Raw genomic sequence first — 17,821 nt, forward strand, 5'->3', positions numbered from 1 at the left:
ATCATTCACCACCAAACAAGGTTACATTAACAGTGAATGCTGCTCAAGACTCCAGCTAGCTGTGGGAAAAGATGGTTTAAGTAAAAATGCAGACAAAAGTGCATTACAAGACCTAGGGCTCTCACTATCTCAAGCTAAACCTTTTTCTACAGACATGTATCATTTATTGAACAACAAAAAGCACAGGTTTTCCAAATTTATAGAACTATAGTAAGTTAGCTCAGTTCCTCTTAACCACCTTTTTTGAATTAGTGTCCCAGTGCTTGGTACTGATTATATAAAAAGATCAGTATTATTTCTCCATACACAGTTAATCACATCAGAATCATCAGCGATAGTGGTTTAACATGCAGATTACCAGACCTCCTAAATCAGAATCTGCTGTGAGTGTGAAGGTAGGGGCAGTGAAAGCTGAGGATGGTAGAAGTGAGGCTCTGCATACTAAGTTAGTGGTTTTCAAAGTGCAGTCCCAGGACCAGCAGCACCTGGAAACTTGTGGGAAATGCAAATTCTCTGGACCACCTCACCTTAGATGTACTGAACCAGAAACTCTGTGAATAGGGCCCAGCATTCTGAGTTTTAATAGTGTCCCTCTGGCGACCAAATCAAAGTTGTGACAGAAACAAGGAGCAGCGGCAAGGAAAAATCACCTGGGATCTAGATGAACAAGCCATACAACTAGTGAGAAATCCAAAAAATCACCCTGCAATGGCAGAAGGTAGAGTGGGGCAAGGACACGGGGCTGCTGGATCTCCAGTGGCTGAGACGGAGGCTGTGGCAGCAGCAGCCTCCTCTTAAAGGGGCCGCATCCACAAGTGGATTTTTGTGGTGACAGACCTGCTCACTCTGAGCACAAGTGCCAATATAGCTGCGTTCAGGGGGCTCCAGGGACTTACAGGGAGACATTGTCGGAGTGAGGGCCAAGGAGAGACTTACTCTTTACAGATGTGCCGGCAGTATCCATTGTTTCCTGTTGAGTCCTCCCCCCTCACAGTGAGCAGACACAGAGCTGCCATAGCCCTGACTTCAACAAACTGGATAACAGAAGTTGTTCTGCGCAGAGGATTCCCTGCAACTTCACCTACCCCAACTTGCGGGCCCCACCAAAGGCACATCCTGGTAGAGCCTCAGCAAGTCAGATACTCCTTGCTGAGCAGCGCCTGGACTCACATTGGAGGCAGCTGGCCTCGGTTTCTGCTGTGGCCTTTTGGGGCAACTATAAGCACAGCATCTGTGGATTGCTTGTTGAATCTTTTATTTATTTATTTTTATTTAATTATTTATTTTTTATGGTGACATTGGTTAATGGAATCAAATAAGTTTCAGCTGTACACTTAACCACTAAGGCATATATGTATTTACACTGTGTGTTCACCTCACATAGTTAGATTTCTTCCTATCACCACATATTTGACCCCTTTTACCCCATCTACCTCCCTCCTCCTCCCCCACCCTCTACTCTCCGGTAACCACTAGTCTATAGTCCATGTCCATGGGTCTCTCTCTGTTTGTCCTGTTCATTTGTTGCTTTTAGGCTTATATCCCACATATAAGTGATATCAGGTGATTTTCAACATTTTCTGTCTGGCTTATTTTACTTAGTATGATTATCTCGAGGTCTACCCATGTTGTTGCTTGCTGAATCTTAACAGGTGACCCCAAAGGGGTAGACACTTGGGCTAAGTTTGGCCTGTAGCTGAGCCCCTCTCAAGACTGTGCCACTGGACATCTACTTCACAAATCCACACTAATAAGATTGGGAGACTTAGGAGCTTTGCTTAGTACATAGAAACAGACATGGAAAGGCAGCCAAAATGGGAAGACAAAGAAGCAGAAATGGGAAGACAAAGAAGCAGAAACCATATGAGAGAATAAACAGAGATCCAGATATAATGGAATCAAGTAATCTAACAGATGCATAGTCCAAAACACTGGTTATAAAGGTGCTCAATGAACTTCATAAATTCAGTGAGAACTTCAACAAAGAGATAAAATACATAAAAATGGAACTAGAAATTATAAAAGGGAACCAGTCTGAAATGAAAAACACATGATCTGAGATGAGAAGTATATTAAATGGAATAAACAAAGGAAGAAACAGAGTGAATAAAGAAAAGGATCAAATGCCCTATCTAAGGATGGGAAAGCCAAGGACACACAAGCAGAATGTCAAGAGATAAGATGCCAAGACTATAAAAAAAATTTAAGGAGTATATGAGATACTATTAAGGTCCACATATCAGTCTGACCGGCATACCTGAAGGAAAAAAAGATGTTGAACAGCTGTTTGAAGAAATAATGGTGAAGGAAATAAACATAAAATCCCAGGATGCTCAGAGAATTCCAAAAATCAGGGATCCAAAGAGGCCGATACCAAGACACATCATAATTAAAATGCCAAAGTTTAAATATAAAGAAAGAATATTAAAAGCAGCAAGAGAAAAACAGATAGTTACTTATAAGGGAAAAGCCATAAGACTGGCAGCTGATTTCTCAAAGGAAATTATGCAGAACAGAAGGGCTTGGCAAAAAATATTCAACAAGATGAAGACCCGAGATCTACAACCAAGAATAATTTATACAGCAAAGCTATCATTTAGAGTTGAAGGACAGATAAAGAGCTTCCCAGACAAAAATAAGCTAAAGGAATTTATCATCACCAAGCCAGTATTACAGGAATTGTTGGAGGGACTTCTTTAAGAAGAAAAAACACATATCAAAAGCAGGAATAAAGAATGGTAACAACTACATTCCTATCAATAAGTACCTCAAATAGAAAAGAATTAAATGCTCCAACCAAAAGATAGCATGGCTGCAAGGATAAGAAAACAAGACTCCTACATATGAAAAGGAAGGGGATACAAAAAGATATTGCTTTGACAGACCTAGAAGGTATTTAAGTCAGACAGAGAAAGATAAACACTATGATTTCACTTATATGCAGAATCTAAGGAATAAAAAGAACAAACCAATCAAAAACAGACTCACAAATATAGTGGACAATTTGGTGTCGGAAGGAGGGTTGGGAGATTTGGGGGTCGGGGAGAATGGGGTGAAGGGTTAAAGAAGTACAAATTAGTAGCTGATGGATGGTCATGGGGATAGGGAGCATGCCATAGGGAATGCAGTTATCATTAATACATTGGCCAGGTAGAGAGTCGGGGGAGGGAGGGAACAATTGGGGGGGATCGTTTTGACGAACTATATAGATGTCTAACCAATGTACTGTATACTTGAAACTAATTAAAAATAAATAAATAAATAAAAATAAAGTAAAATAAAAAATCAGTGGTGTATCACAACAAATTTAATTTATTTCTAGGACTTTCATCTTTTATATTTATTTGCTTTTTGTTTATATTATAATAAGAAGCAAAACAATGCAGAATGGCACATGCATCTGTAAGCACGCACAACTGGATCTGGAAAACAATTATATATTTTTTTCACTAATTTTTATTATGGGATATGGGTGAAAAAGTCTAAAAGCAAATAGGATACACGAAGTTCTACGGCAGATATTATGGAGTCTTCTAAGCACAATAATCAGAACTTGAAAAACTTAAGAGCAGGAAAGAGAAGGGCTGTAAAGAGTGAGAGGAAAATTTGGAGGTCATCTGTAGAGTACAGTAAAACGTGAGAGAAAAACATATCAAAGAGGGAGGCTGGTATGTTGAAATGGTGTTAATGCCTGCAACTGTGATCCAGCTGCCAATTAGAGCGCCACATTTCATGGGTACACTTGACACAGAAAGTCCGTTCCATGGAAATGTTGGCTTTCAGTCAAATGAAGAGAAACATGGCCTTTGAACTTAAGATCCTACTCAATGAGCCACTAGAAAGCTGCAAAGTTCTCTGCAAGTTCCTCAAAATATCAAACTCCAACAGGAATAATGGAATAAAAATCCGGGAACAAATAGAAAAGTGACCTTACAAAATAACACTGTGCTATCTGGCTTTTATCTTGCCTAGGTTGTTGCCATACTTCCAGGGACATAGTAATTTATACCACGTTCAAAACCATTTAAGAATGAACTGTGGTGTTAATATACAGTTATGATTTGTCCAATCTGATATGAATAGAGTTTATCAGATGAACATAAATGTGTGTTTTTTGCAAACTTGCTGATGCCAAGATAAATGAGCAAGAAACCATATTTTCAGTCCAGTGGAACATTTAGCATGACATAAAAACATTCAATCCTGCCTTGAAAAAAAAAAATTAAAGTGTGCATTGTCTTCCAAAGGGATGATTTCTGCTGTATCCAAACGGATAAAGAGTCAGCTGTGAGTTGAGAACAAGGGCCAAAGTAACCAGCAGCAGAGGCTAGGGTGGAAGCCAGGAGAAAGTTCTGAGGACGAGGGAGGGAGGGAGGGAAAAAGAACTTAATTAGGTGACTGATCAGTCACCTGACTAGACCAACCTAGGACCTAAGAATCAGCCGGACAGACTGCAGGAAGCATCCAGGGTAAAGTCAAACAGACAGAACTGCATCCCAAAGATACATGGAGAGAAAAATAACCAGGATCACAATTTACGCTCCCAAATCTTTCACAGTAAAAAGTAAATCTGCTCTGAGCAGGACCTTCCAAACCCCTGCAGAGAGAGCTGGACAAGGGAATGAGAGAATAATGATGGCAAGAATTAAGTTTTAAAAATCCACAGTGCCATGGCTCCTCTTCTCTGTCCCTGTCACTATGAGGCTGACACAACACAGGCCCAGAAATAGTAGATGCTGATGTCCAGCAACAGAGGGTTCTTTTAGCTCAGCATCATTTCAGGAAGTGACCAGGAGACTAGAATATCCAGGAGATGTTCCTCTAACTGCCACTGTAGCTGATAAAGAGTTTTAGAAATATGTGTCTGTAGAATATATAGATATCAAATTATAATGTACACCTGAAAATTATATAATTGTATTAACCAATGTTACTCCAATAAACAATAAAAAAAATAATAAAAATAAAAAATAAAAAATAAAAGTAAAAAATAAAAAATAAAAATACGTGTCTGGCCCTCATATCTCAGGTTACAAAAGTTACTACCAAAAATTTCATTAAAGTCGCCCTGATATTATTTGTTAGTAGAGGCTAAAAAGATAATTGTTATTTTTATTATTCCCTTTTTCTTAGGGAAGCAAATCCAATATCCAGAGAGGTCAGGTCACTTGCCCAGGTTTCATTTACTCTGTGCTTTACCCACTAGCCCCTATTGCTATTCTCCAATATTTATCTTTCCAGTGCATAATGAAACTAAAGATTAAACCTCAATGGGAAAACATGGCCAGCATAATTTTCTTTCTAATTCTAGTAAAACGTGAATAATTAGGAAATTATTTTGTGACAATGGGATCAGTGGGGTGTTTGCAGAAGATGAGCCAGGAGAGGAAGGGAAGGGCTGTTCTTCACATTATCTGATACCTTGTCCTAAACTTACTGGCTAGCGATGGCTTTAACTCCATTTGGGAAAGTGAAAGGAAGGAAACTCTGTCCTGTCTTTCCTGCAGGCATATCTGTAACAGGACTGACTTCCAGAGTTCTCTGCCAGCATGGCTTTGGCAGCTGCCCCAAACCCCTCCTTCAATGACAGAATGCTGCTCTCAGAGAAGGAAAGCCTGTTAGGTCTCCCACACCCACACACACATGTGCACAGTGGACTCTCAGCAGAGCCCTTGGAAAACCAGAATATTTTCTTATCAGCTATCTTAACTCCTGCAAATTTTGGGTCAAGAATTAAAAATTTTCTTTATCTAAAAGAAAATGACTTTTCAATTATCCCAGAATCATTTATTGAGGAAGATTTATTTCTTCATTGTATGTTTTTGGCTCCTTTGTCAAAAATTAGTTGCCAATATATATGTGGGTTTATTTCTGGGCTCTCAAGTCTGTTCCATTGGTTTGTGTGTCTGTTTTTCTGTCAATACCATGCGGTTTTGATTATTGTCGCTTTGTACTATAACTTGAAGTCAGGGAGTATGATACCTCTGTTGTTTTTCTTTTCCCTCAGGATTGCTTTAGCTTTTAGGAATCTTTTGTGGTTCCATACAAATCTGATAATTTTTTTTTCTATTTCCTTGAAAAATTGAAAGGTTGTGGAGAAAAAGAACTTATGTTGAATTGCTGGGCGGCATTGTAAACTGGTACAGCCAATTATGGAAAGCAGTAGGAGAGCCCTCAAAAATTAAGACTAGAATTATCATATGACCCAGCAATCCCTCTTCTGGATATCTACCCCCAAATTTTAAAACACATTTATTCATAAATACATATGCACCCCAATGTTCACTGCAGCCTTATTCACATGGCCAAGACATGGAAATAGCCAGTGTCCTTCGATACATGATTGGATAAAGAAGATATGGTACATGTATACGATGGAATACTACTCAGGCATAAGAAAAGTTGAAATACTGCTATTTGTAACAACATAGATATTGAGAATATCATGGTAGGCAAATTAAGTCAGGTAGAAAAAGTCAAGAACCATATAATTTCATTCATATGTGGAACATAAAACCCAAAGTAATAAAGAAACGAACAAGACAAAAAATAAAAATTCACAGACACAGACAACAATATTGTGGTTATCAGAGGGAAAAGGGGGTGGGGGAAGGTAGAAGAGGGTAAAGGGGGTTAAATATATGGTAATAAAAGGAGACTTGACTTTGGGTGGTAAACACACAATACAATAAACAGATGATGTATTATAGAATGGTACACTTGAACCTATATAGTCTAATTAACCAATATCACTACAATAAATTTAATAAAACTTATTTAAAAAAATAAAAGAATATGACTTTTGTGTGGCCAAGTAGTTTTAAATATAACTAATTTCAAACTCCTTGAGGGCAAGAAACATCTCATTCATCTTTGTAATCTTAATATGATTTTTTAAAAAAGATGTTAATTGAATGAGAGAATAAACAAATCTAAGTACAGTCCTGAAAAAACATAATGAGCCATAGCTTCTTAGATCTAGCTTCTGAGATTTGGTAAAAGTAGATATTAGCACTTAATGTTGTAACACCAAAATGAATTTTAATCTCAGTTATAAATCTTTTTTACATAGCTTGAGAAAAATGTCTCAGATCTTTTCCAAATAATGTTTTAAAATCCAGGAACAAAGTAGCAAAAACATAAAAATCATCTTTAAAACTTAAGTAGCAAAATAATTTACTTGCAACTTCTAAATTTTACCCTGCACTTATCCTGAAAGATTTATCAAGCATTTTTGCATGAAAATTTTCAAAAACTATTGATCGGTGGTTCTCAGTTCTGGTCATATTGGAATTTTCAAAACTCTCCCACATCAGACCAATGAAATCTAAGTGAGTAGAGAAGCAGAACACTAGATATTTTTGAAAAGTTTCAGTTATTCTGATGTGCAGTGAGGGTTATAACTATTGGTATAGATATATAGTATTTGTATTCATAAACTTATTTTCAACGAAAACGTGGACTTGCTGTATCATAGGTGAAGTTTGAATCAGAGCGCAATTTTCCCTAAAATTAACTTCTAATCTGACCAGAAGGTGCTTGGAGTAGATGGATTTGATCTAGTTTTCTAATATACAGGCTTTAGACATAGAGTCTAGGACTAGAGAATGACAATGAAATGGTATGAAGGTGTCACATCTTCTACCTCCTTTCCAAATTCCATAGGGATGAACGTTAGCTGACTTTATAGCTTGCTGTGCCAAGAGGACCTAAAAACCTCAGACCAGCTTTAAGGTCCCACATCTATATCAAAATCACCGAGTTTTGTTTTGTTTTGTTTTGTTTTCTGCCTACAGCACCTGGTAGGACATGAAAAAAATAGGATATGAAAAAAAAATCCTTTAATTTTTCCAGTTGTCCCCATCACATCTACTGATTGATAGTATACTTTCTTCCTTCAAACATGAATTTAATTCAACCTTATAGCAACTCCTTCGTTTATTGGAAAAGCCACTCATAGTTGTTTCAGAAGCACATTTTTATGAGGACTATATTGTCAACTTCAGAGGTATTAATTGCTTCATGTTTATATATCTTGTTAAAGAAAATTTTCGCTTTGTCTTACATTTTCTCATGTCATTTAAGAGACGATGATATCTGTGACTTACAATGAAAGGCAGAGTTCCTATTTGGAGAGAATTCACTTTGCATAATCCTCTAGATGAGAATGGCCACACTTGATGTACCACAGAGGAAATTAGCAGAGGAATCTGGGCATTGACTAGATTCTTGCATACAAGAGATAAAGTCCATATTGGGTACTTTTTCCCTTGAGTCTTTGCACTCTTAAAATATTTATCTCAATTCTCAGGGATTTCCTACAATCAACTTCAACAAGGGAAGGAGATAAATTGGCAGTTTGCTTGCTGGGCATCTGCTGCTTAAGACTGAATTCTATGGGAAATGGAAAGGATATTAATGCTAAAACCAGTATATTCTCTGGAGTTAGATTTCCTATATTCATAGTTCCACTACATTACTTACTAGCCATGTGACTTTAAGTAATCATTTCCCATTTTGTGGTGGACAGACTCTAAGATAACTCCCAATAATCCCCTCTTGTATTTACTCCCTTGTGTAATCACCTTGTGTGACAGAACCTGTGAGTTGCTTGTAACCAATAAAATATGGCAAAGGTGATAGGCTGTCATTTCCATGATTAAGCTACATAAGACTTTAATTTCCATCTTGCCTGCAGATTCATTTGGGTATGTACACTCTGATGAAGCAAGTGGCCACAATAGAGACCCATGTAGCAAAGAACTGAAATGACTTCTGGAAAATGGCCAGTGCAGAAATGAAGCCCTCAAACCAACAACTCTCAAGGAACGGAATTCTACAAACAACCATAAGAACCTGGAAGTGGATCCTTTCTCAGTGGCTTCGAATGAGGCCCTAGCCCGGGCCAATACCTTTGATACAGTCTTGTGACCTTGAAGAAGATCCAGCTAAGCCAGACTCAGACTCCTAACCCTCAGAAACCTTGAAATAATAAAAGTGTATTGTTTTAAGCTGATAAATTTGTGGTAATTTTTTATGCAGTAATAGAGAACTAACATACTCTTTGGGCTTAGTTCCTCATCTGTGAAATGGGAATAATAATATACATTTCATAGGTATAAGGATGAAATGAGATAATTTATATAAACATTTAGCATTAAACATCATGCCTGATATATAGTAATATGGTTATTATCATATTCTCTAAACATTATTTTTAAAGAATATGTATTTAAACCACTGTTTTTCTATTTTGAGCCTGGTCCTTCAGTTGATATTATATATTTTTATATTTTTATTCTACTATCCTAGTAATTTCTCACATTAGATTATCCTATTTATTTTTGACTCTATATTTATTCTTAGATTACTTTTATTAAGTTTATCCACTTACTTTAAATAAACTTTTTTATACCCACTTTTATAAATGGCAGTCAAGGAATAGGCAAAATGGAAATCTTTCTGATAATGGTGACCCAGGTAAAATGGTTGGTCACATCTCTTGGATGGCCTCCCTTTCATTGGACATCTCATTTTGTCTTAGAAAAATATTCCATCAACTGACGTTAACCTCTAAAAACATTTTAACTATCTTTTCTTTAATACAGTAAACTAGTTAATGCATAATTGACACAGGAAAACCTTATTTTTAAATCTTGTATCCTAAACGTGATAGTCTTAGTATCAAAACAAATATACTTTATCAATTTTTGCATTTCTCATAAAATTTTCTTTTATCATGGGGGCTGGATCTCATTCAATTTCATCTAGTAGATGCTCAATAAATAGTGCTTGAATAGACAAACAAATTGCTAAAACTACCAAAAACCTTTAGAGCTGTACAAAATGGTAATATAATTCTTTGTGGTTTTCAAACTTGTTTTCTTTTAGGAGAGAAACCATTTTTTCCCGGGTACTCTTTAATATAGTTGTACTAATACATAAATATATATTACTCAAATAATAGCAGAACCCCATTCACTACGCTTATTTTTGCTCCTCACTATTATTCCTCTCCCTCTACCCCTGCCCCAACCTCCCTGCCCTAAGATGGAAGAGATTCTCCTCAGGCTTGGCAAGTATCTACCACTCTTTGGAGAAATGGACAGGGCCTTGGGATGATAAGTTCTTGTTTTGTCAAAGTGAGAATGGAAGGATTCTATGGAGAGTAAGTGTGAGATCATTCGAGTGGTTGGAAAAATTTACAGAGCAAGACGTAGGTGTTGTGCCCTCCTCTCCAAAGACAGCCTCCTGTTGACTCTTTGTAATCAATCTTGGGGATTCAGGACAGATGGAGAAAGGAAAACGCAGTTGCAGCCTGTGTGGACTTTAGTCCAGCCTTCCCCTACGAGTACTTTAATACCCGCTGAGCTTGGGCACCTGGAGATTCCCTGGGTCTGGCTGTGAACTTACTCTGTTGGGAAGGGCCCTCACCTCTCAATCGTCCTCCTCTTTGCCCCAACTTGGACTTGCCTCCTAGGCCTCTGCTTGGGTGCTATATCCTCTCATAATTCCTGATCCTTCCATCTGGGTTGGGTCCTTCTTCTTCTCAAAGTTCTGTGCTTCTCTCAAATCAGAAGATGATCTCACTCTATTGTAATTACACCTGTGCATCCCTGTTTCCTCAATTAACTGGTCAGCTCCCTGAAGACAAATACCAAACTATGTCTTTCTAGCCTCAGTGCTCTGCATGTACACAGACTATAATTTGTTACTTGAACAAATTAATATATCTTTACACAGAGCAGGGAACTGATATTACATAGAAATTAATGGTATGGTCTTTTGCCACCTGCTGGCTACGCGACTTTAGGCAAATCACTTAAACACTGTGAGGCATAATTTTATGTTCTATAAAATGAGAATAATAAAATACCTGCTTTATAAGGAAGTTTTGAGAATTTGGTTGATTTTTCACATTAAAAATATTTAGCCCTAAATTACCACAAGCAATATGAGCTCAAAGACTGTTATCTATGATAATAATAACAACAGTAATTAATAGCTATGAGAGTTATTATTATTATCATCTCCCCCTGTGTTTTTTTTTCCTTGGAGTCAGGATTTCTACCTTGGTCAGGTAAGAACCTGAGGCTAAGAGCCAGCTGCCTTTTTCCTCCACCACAGGCCAAGAGTCTCACCTAAGAGCCTCATGGCCTTGGGCCATCTGATTACTCTTGTATCTTGGATGTCCCTCTCTGGCTTTCCTCCCACTTGCCTCAGGAGGACTGATAGAGTTGGCTAGAAATAGGAGACTTTGCCTTCTGGCTGATTACACAAGGTGTTTCTGCAAAGAGATATGTCAAGCTCCTCGGTCTCATTATAAGCTTGTGTTGGCTCCCTTTTCTATACATTGTTCTCTGTGGTTTTTGTTATAGTTTATATTGCAGGAGAAAAAAAAGTTCTATGGTGCCAAGAATAAAGATTCTGAGAGGTAGCTGGAGCGTGGGGGCTTTCAAAACTTGTAAAACAATGTGCAAATTCTTCTCTAGGGCTTGTGTGTTACAGTTTAATTCTCCTCCAGAAAACGAGTTCAAGAGGATATCTCCTGGAGGCTCCATGAGGCTTTACCAATCCCCAGGGAAAAGCTGATCCTAAGGCAAAGATGCAGCTTTCTATAGAGAAGAGCAACGTTTGATCTTGACAATCAAATACCATTTTGACAATGGTCAGGCTGGAATGCGATAGAGGCCTTCTCTAATTATAGTGTAGACCAATACTTATTCCCTTGTCCACCATTCTGCCAAGAACTTGTCACTTCATTTTTTATCTTCAAAGAGATCCAACAATTTGGACACAAGATTACAAATTATTTGGTATCTATATATTTTTTAATATTGACCCACTTTTCTGTGACCCAATATTTATTGAATGAATACTTGTTATATCAGACTCTTTATTAAAAGCTTTGTATCTCTTATTTAATCATAAAATACTATGAGATAGTTATTATTACTCTCATTTTACGTATGAGAAAATAGACTTAACAAAGGTAAATGATTTGTCAAAGAACAGTCATTAAGATGTGGAGAGGAGAATCACTAATAATACTTTCTAGATATGCAAACGGGCATAAGACATGGAACAAGTAATTTCTTATAAAAAATTACTGTTTTGTATAAATAATCAATGATGGATATCAACTAAATTAGATATATTATATCTAATATATATCTACATCAACATATAAATATATATAGATATAGGGATAGGGACAGAGAGAGGAGAGAGGAGAGATGAGAGACAGTGACAGAGAGACAGAGAGAGAGAGAGAATCTCAAATAGAACACCATTTCAAGTCAGAAGTTCAAGATCCAGTCCTGGTTCTGCCATCAGTGTAGGAAAGTTAGTCAACCTTCCCTGCCCTTGGGTGTCATAAACCCAAAGGTCTGGGAACCACTAGACTAGGTGATCACTAGTTTTCTTTTCAGCTTCGAAATTTTATCTCCTTCTTAAACCATAAATGATATTTAACTGACTCTACAGTAGAAAGGAAGAAGAAAATGGAAAGGTTTATTTCTTTTTTTTCTTATTTAGTTCAGCACTTCCCCAAATGCTGAAAGACAGTCCCTGGCAAGATATTATAGCTATTCCACCAGAAAAGGCATTCTTAGTCAAATGAGTTTAGGAAACAATAGATTTAAAAAGCTGAACAGTTTTGGGGGAGGGGGGAGGTAGATGGGGTAAAAAAGGGTCAAATACGTGGTGACAGAAAGAAATCTAACTATGGGCAGTGGACACACAATGCCATATATTTATGCGCCTTACTGTTGAATTATACACCTGAAACGTACTGGATTTCGTTAACCAATGTCACCATATTATAATTAAATAAATAAATAAATAAATAAATAAATAAATAAATAATAAAAATAAATAGATAAAAAGTTAGACAGTTTTCTTAACTGAGAAGTTTTCAGAACCTGTAAAATTCTCATGTTTATTGTAACTGCCCCAAAGCAGACAAAGTCTGAGTGCTCCCCAAGTTATTGATGGGGAGCAGATGCACTGAAGATAGTGCACCTATTCCTGGAACACAATCTGAGAAAGTCAACTTTAGCTAACAGAAACTTCTCAGTAGCTTTCATAATAAAGAAAAAATATAGCATTAGAGACAAGGAGACTTGCCATTTATTACATAATATTAACAAAACTAGGGATATTTTCAAAAATTACAAAATAAATCTGAATGAAAATACTTCAGATTAAAGTGCAATGGACTAGACAATTTTTTGTGGCTGTTTTGACAACTTTTTTTTACTGTAACAAATAAAGGAAAATTGTGTGAGATTTGTATCCAGTGAATATAACATGATAATAAAAGCACTTGGAATTTGCAGACTGTGGTAACAAAATTGTGGCTATCATTTCTACATAGTAACTACAAAGTAAATTAAAACCACCTGTAGCTATTGAGGCTGAGAAACCCCTCAGACTCTTCTCAAAATGTGAGTCCTTGTTAAATATTTTAGCAGCAGAAACAATTAATTCTGAATATTTGTGGCTCGTAATCAATTTATTGAAAGATTTTTAATATGATCAAGGAACAAAATTATTGATAAAAGAAAAAAATCTATTAGGGTGTACTTGTTTTTATTTGTCTTTGCACAATTATCCAATTGGAGTTGAGAAGGTTTACTTAGCCTTTTTCATTGTTTTTTACATGATCATGTGAAATATCAACTAGCCAAACCCTCAGCCTTCACAAATTCTAGATTCAACTTTCACTTGACACACTGAGGCGAGAACAGTTTTCGCTTGGGACAAGATGAACTTGGGGCAAACTATCAGAGGGAGGACCTAGGAAGGATCTTTGGAATAGTCTGAAACTAACAACCTCTTTTTCTGACTCTATACACACCAAGGTTTTGACAAGCCTGGGGCTCTGCATTACTTCCAATATTTTCCATTATGACTGTATGATAAAGTCCAGCCTGTTTTTCATAATCCTGCTGACTACAGCAGTCTGCAACTATTAAAAGCCTTCACAGACCTGGAGTTGGCTTAGAAAAGTGCCTTTGCAAAAGAACAAAAAGTAACATTTATATTCAAAGACAAGAGAGAGGCAGGCTCTTGTTTTGGTACTGATGGACTGAAAAAGATTGTTTTTGGGGGTCTAAATTTCAAATTTTTTATTTTCTTCTGATGAAATTTGTAAACAAAATACCAACACTAAAATGAGGGCACTTGAGCCAGGAAAGGGGGGAGTGTCTTGTCCAGCAGATCAAACCCTCTTCCAAACTCCACTGAAAAGAAGTATCTGTGAACTAGCACATGACCCTACGTGGTATGCCCGTGTCTAGAATCCCTCAACCTCCAAGTTAACAGGTATGTGTGAGGTTTACACCAAAGATTCAGATTTCAGAATTAGCTTCTTTTAAACCTTACGCTAGTACTGGTTTAGTCTCTGGAGAGGGGAATAAAAACACCAAACAACTCTTTTTAACAGACTACATTACCCATTAATACAAAATGACTCAATATATAAATATTGTAGTTTGAAACTATACCATTCAAGCTGCTTTGAACATCTGCTAAGCCTAATAAGAAGTTGGTTTTAATTTTTGCAATAAAGAGATCCAATTGAAAGGTAAATCACAGAGGGGAAAAAAAGTAAAAGTTTAAGCAACTCCATACATTTGAACTTTGACTCTCTGCAAAACTCTATTCCCCCCATCCAGTAAAGGAAATCACATTAAACATCAACATTTAAAAACTAGTACCTCTTTAAAAATATTTTTAAAAAGCAAAACATCAGAGCTACTTGCCTTTTGGCAATTTCTGTGCATTTCCCAGGGCTAGTGCAATACTTCCACAGAGAAGTAGACACCCCAAGCTGGAGAGCATGTTGTATTTGCCACCTCACACGGGGAGTGATGCTGGTGGGGGTCCCGCAACCTTGGAGCTGCATTTAAGTGGACTCTCCCAGTGACAGAGGCGGGCGGCTGCACTTAGCTGGGCTTACTCATAGGGGGTGGAGACAAAATGACATCACACCCTTTCTCACACACACCAAAAAAAAAAAAAAAAGAAAGAAAGAAAGAAAGAAAGAAAGCACAACAGCAATAACATATCATCACATTTCCTCCTAGGTTATAACTGCCCCTAAACTTCCCTCTGTGATATAAAAATTGAAATTATGGTCAATCCATATTATGAAAGAAAAAGTACTTAGGCAATTTTGAAACATTTGATGAACTATTTTGAAAAGTCTAGAAAAGACATACTTAAAACCATTGGAATGTTAAAAATATAAAATGAAACCTTATTAGGAAGGAAGCTATTTTCAATTATTTAGTACACCAATCCACTTATGGAGTAAACTCATAAAAATATATTTTGAACAATTCTGAAGTTTTAATATTATGAGAAACATTTAAGAGTGAGTAGTTGGCTATACAGCTATTCATTATATATAGAGAGATACATACAGATTCTACAGATATAGATGTATAGTGCACAATTCACTACCCCTGATTGATCCACAGTTTTGGGCCATGTTCTGTAACAGTATCTTTACCTACATTATTGTAATTCAATCTTCACAATGGCTGTACAGGAGATATAATACTATCCTCACTTCATCAGTGAGCAAAACTAAGGCTTAGACAGGTTAAGTGTCCTAACCAACCTCTGTATTCTAATAATTAATAAGTTGATGGGCTTTAGAGTAGAACTGACCAGGGTTTAAATTTGGATGTTATGTGCCTTTGAACAAATGTCTCCATCTATATCTCATCAACATGGCTTACATTTAAGTGCTTGTTCTATGTCAGGAACTGATCTGATCAGTTCACATATATTAAAACATTTATTTCTCAAAGTAACCTAGGAGGCTGTTATTGTCATCACTTTACAGATAAAGATTAAAAAAACAAAACAAAACTGGACACAGAGAGGTTAAGTGACAGGCACAATGTCACAGTGCTAGTAAGCAAGAGGGCTGGCATTTTAATGAGGCAATTTAACCCCAGAGCTTCTACTCTTAATTAGTAAACTTTAAATTCTAAAATAGAGATGATAGTACCAATTTCATACATCTGCTAGCAGGATTTCTGGATAGTACTCACTGTAGTGCTTGACGCACAGGAAGCATTTAATAAATAGTTACTTCAAACAACAACTGTAATGACCATAATAAATCCCCCAATTAGGTAGAACTATGATTCTAACCTGGGTGTTTGTACCTCCAAAGCCAATGTGTATCCTCTCTTCCCCACATGACATCACCCTGAACGTAGGTGTTGCTGGAATGGCTGAGTTAATAAAGTGCTTTAAATGTTGTCTGTACATTTATATCGACTCTTTGAAACTAGCTTATTTCATGGGGTTGCTGTAGCTGAACCAAAACAGTAAGAGAAAAATGGAATAACACTGGCGAAATTAAATTCTAGTTGGAAAACTTACCAGAGCAAAAAGGAAGAATAGAAAAGACAGCCCCGTACTCCAAATAAAGCGTGAGAAGGCACATTGTTAAAGTCATTTAGAGCTGGCCCAGTCTAAGCTTTCACCATCGGAATGCTCTGGCATGGCTACGGAGGGGATTGGGTTATTTAACAGGTCTTTTTCATGTCTAATTTTTTACTTGAATAGGCAGCTCTCTCAAACCTGAGTTTGGACATTTATCCAGCTGGCACTGCTGATTCTGCTCCTATATGCCATTGCCATTAAGTTAAGCCAGTGAGGCCACTGGGCTAGCAGAAATGACAGGTTTCTGAAGGGGGAAAAACAGCAGAAATATTGAAAAGAAGGCTGGTTCTTCAAAACAGCATGAGGGGCTGATCCGAGGGTTAGGTCATGGAATTAAGGAATCAGTCTCTCTGCTTGGCCTGCAGGCTAAGTCTAGTCTACATTAGTGGTCATTATTTGTGGTTTGGAATGAACTGGGAGCTAATGAGAGGAGGCATAAAGAAACAGACCACGTCACAGGACACATTTCACCTTCTCAATGAACAAAAAGTTTGCTGTCATGCCAGAGTCCCAACCCAAGTACTGCAGACAAATTCTCCTGAAGAACTATAAGTGCCTTGCTATATGGAATAAAACTTCAGGGCTGTGGTCATGTAATCACTGGAGAATTTAAGGCCATTTTCAAGAAAGAACTGCCTTCTGATCCTGGGTACATTGGAGACAATAGCTGAGGAGTAATTTGTGTAACCCTGTTAGGTCTCGATTGTCACGAGAGAACGCTAAGCCCTGGTTCAAATGCCTCTGCAGGCACTTGTGTCTGTATTTATCTGGAAATAAAGAAATGTAAAGCTTGTGAGATCATAGAATATTGAATTAACTGTCACCAAACCTGTAAAACATTGTTTTATACATTTATGCAAACTCACAGAATGTACAAAATGGAGAGTGAAACAATGTAAAATATGGACTCTGGATGATAACAATGTGCCAAGGTAGGTTCATCAATTGTCACAAATGTATCACTCTGGTGGGGGATGCTGGTAATGGGGAAATCAGGGGGTATGAGGTATATCTCCATGTGTGGGGATAGAAAATAGGTATATGGAAAATCTCTGTACCTTCAGTTCATTTTGCTGCGAACCTAAAACTACTCTAAAAAAAATTCTATTAAAATTCTTGTTGAGAGAACACTTAGAAAGAACTGCTGGAAAAAACACATAAAATGTATATATATTTTCTCTCTATTCTGTGAAGGCAGGAACAATGCCTTTTGTTTATTACTGTGCACAGTACATATGATAAGACATATGCAGTAAGGATGATGAGTAAGTATCAAATGAAGCACAGTTCACAAATTCCTTCAGAGAGTCTAAAGGTTAGTTCTAAATCAACCAGAGAAAGCTAGACTATG

General features: G+C 37.1%; 1 protein-coding gene across 35 annotated transcripts in view; it reads right to left on the reverse strand.

Annotated features, from left to right (window-relative positions):
* Nucleotides 1–14,937, reverse strand: part of ABI3BP (ABI family member 3 binding protein) — a 232,156-nt gene extending 217,219 nt beyond the window's left edge. For all 35 annotated transcript variants that reach the window (XM_039856992.1, XM_039856985.1, XM_039857007.1 and 32 more), the window contains exon 1: nucleotides 14,769–14,937. In XM_039856992.1, coding sequence (XP_039712926.1) covers nucleotides 14,769–14,847 — 79 coding nt within the window. In that variant the 5' untranslated portion in view covers nucleotides 14,848–14,937. The remainder of the gene's footprint in view (nucleotides 1–14,768) is intronic.
* Nucleotides 14,938–17,821: the final 2,884 nt, after the last annotated feature.

This window comes from Pteropus medius, unplaced genomic scaffold (genome assembly GCF_902729225.1).
Source record: "Pteropus medius unplaced genomic scaffold, Ma_sr-lr_union100, whole genome shotgun sequence".
NCBI lineage: Eukaryota > Metazoa > Chordata > Mammalia > Chiroptera > Pteropodidae > Pteropus > Pteropus medius.